General features: G+C 33.0%; 1 protein-coding gene across 2 annotated transcripts in view; it reads left to right on the plus strand.

Moving 5' to 3' along the window:
* The window catches only part of LOC106460545 (FERM domain-containing protein 4A-like), a 29,804-nt gene that overhangs the window by 19,068 nt on the left and 8,659 nt on the right, over positions 1-2,077 (plus strand). For both annotated transcript variants that reach the window (XM_022387285.1, XM_022387286.1), the window contains 2 exons: positions 302-411; positions 703-1,073. In XM_022387285.1, the coding sequence (XP_022242993.1) occupies positions 302-411; positions 703-1,073 (481 nt within the window). The remainder of the gene's footprint in view (positions 1-301; positions 412-702; positions 1,074-2,077) is intronic.

Genomic DNA, 2,077 nt, shown 5'->3' on the forward strand with positions numbered 1-2,077 from the left:
CATTTGACAAGTGTATGTACAGCAACAAACATTTCATTCTTGAACATTTCAGAATATACATATTTCATCTTCAGCAAGCTATACTGAACAGGGTAGATTATTAGGTATAAATATTTATAAAGTTTGAACATTTTCTAAAAAGTAATTAAAATACAGAATCATTTTGTTGTTCATTATTAAACTTCGATTCCTGTCAAATGAATATGTTGCTAAAGCTATTATTACTATTATTATAATGCAGTGAAAATAAATTATTATGTTTATTTCAATAAACTGACTATCCTATATAATTTTATTACAGAAATTGTCTTTCCTGACAAGACTGTTGACTTATCCGACCTTGATCTTACACTGTCTCCAAGACCAACCAAGTTGGAGGAAACTAACAATCAAGTCAACAGAGTTTTAACTGTAAGCATTTTGAAATATTTTATTCTTGTTTTGTGTATGACATAAGGAATAATTACAACTACTGTTTACTGATTAAAAGCACTTTTTTTTATTTTGCTTTGTTCATTAAGCCTGTAACTGCACAGATGTATGTTATCAAATATAAAAAGCCTCATTGTAATAGGGCATTATAGGCAAATGATTTCCTGATGGATTATCTTAAAATCCATACGTGAGTTACCTTTGAACTACAATTACATGTACTGCTGTAATATAAATAAAATGATTTCTTTTGTTGATTTTTTTAAACAGCCAAATAAAGTTCCATCGCCTGTACCAAGTTCATCATCATCATCTCTACAACTTTCAGCAACATCAATGGGGCCAAGCTCTGCTCCCCCCACCCCTACTAAGCCTCGGCACTGTCATGCATTTCACATCAATGGCTCTAGTACTTTGCCATCTGCTAATCCTTTTTCTCGCTCAAGTTCATCGAGGGGCTCTTCTCATAGTCTTTGCAACCAAAGACCAAAGATCGGACCTATGTATCACAGCAGGCCATCTAGCCATACTGAGCATTACACAAGATCAGGATCTCAGTCCACAGTTGGGTCAGATTCATATGATAATGTGAGTGCTGGTGGGGGACATGGTCCATTCTTACAAAGTCCTTATCAAAACAGGTTAGTTGTCATACAAGACTCAACTCTCTGTATATGGCTTATGTTGAAGTGAAACATAATTTTCAGGTTCAAGAGTGATGGTTAATGTTTATTTATATATATATAGTTAGATATAGATATTTCAGCCTAGGGTTGGGAAAAAAGTAGTTTTCTTTCTTCCTGACAAATTTTTATTTTCTCTCAGAAACAATCCAACTGAAGTAAGTACTTTTCTACTAGCAGACAAGGGAGTATGTTCAGTTTTGTACTTTTTTAGCTCTTATTCTTTATTTTTATGGACAAAGTATTTAAACAAATACCACTAGTAGTTCTCTACCATAAGTAAGTCTTTGAATAACTATTTTATGTAGACAACTAAGGGTTTGAAAACTAGTTTTTCTCATAAATCTGTATATAAGGATGAATAATGCTGATTCTATATCGTCCACAGTCCTTTATTACATGTTAGATTTATCTTATTCTCATCAATGATATACAACAATTATTTAATTCCATCATTACTATATAATTTATTGCAGCATAACTGCTGTTTTTTAACCTTGAAACACAAAAACTGAGACACTACACCCATATAATGTGTGTGTGTATATATATCGCATTACTGTTATCAGTCCAGGTTAATTTCTTTGTAAGAGCAGAGTTTGGAAGTTTAATTAGTAGAAATATTAGGGTGGCTTTCATTTCTACTTTTAAGAAACTTAAGGGTAACTGCCTTCCCAGAACTGGCTATAGACAGTGAAAGGCAGTAGAAGCTGAGACATTGTGGATGTAAGCACTCAGCTTCATACCCTTATTTGATTTTTTATGATTTTCCATGATGGCTGACTAAATTGACATTGGTGTTTGGATTTTGTCTGATAGATGGGATATCCCCAACACATTTGGTTGCTAATACCACAGACATTATCCATTGTGACAGTAAGCTGACAACCTGGACCAATAATGGTATTGCAATATTTAATTCATTATTGTTGTATAGTGCCATCTGAAACACTTATTAACAG

This window comes from Limulus polyphemus, unplaced genomic scaffold (genome assembly GCF_000517525.1).
Source record: "Limulus polyphemus unplaced genomic scaffold, Limulus_polyphemus-2.1.2 Scaffold792, whole genome shotgun sequence".
Taxonomy (NCBI): Eukaryota; Metazoa; Arthropoda; class Merostomata; order Xiphosura; family Limulidae; genus Limulus; species Limulus polyphemus.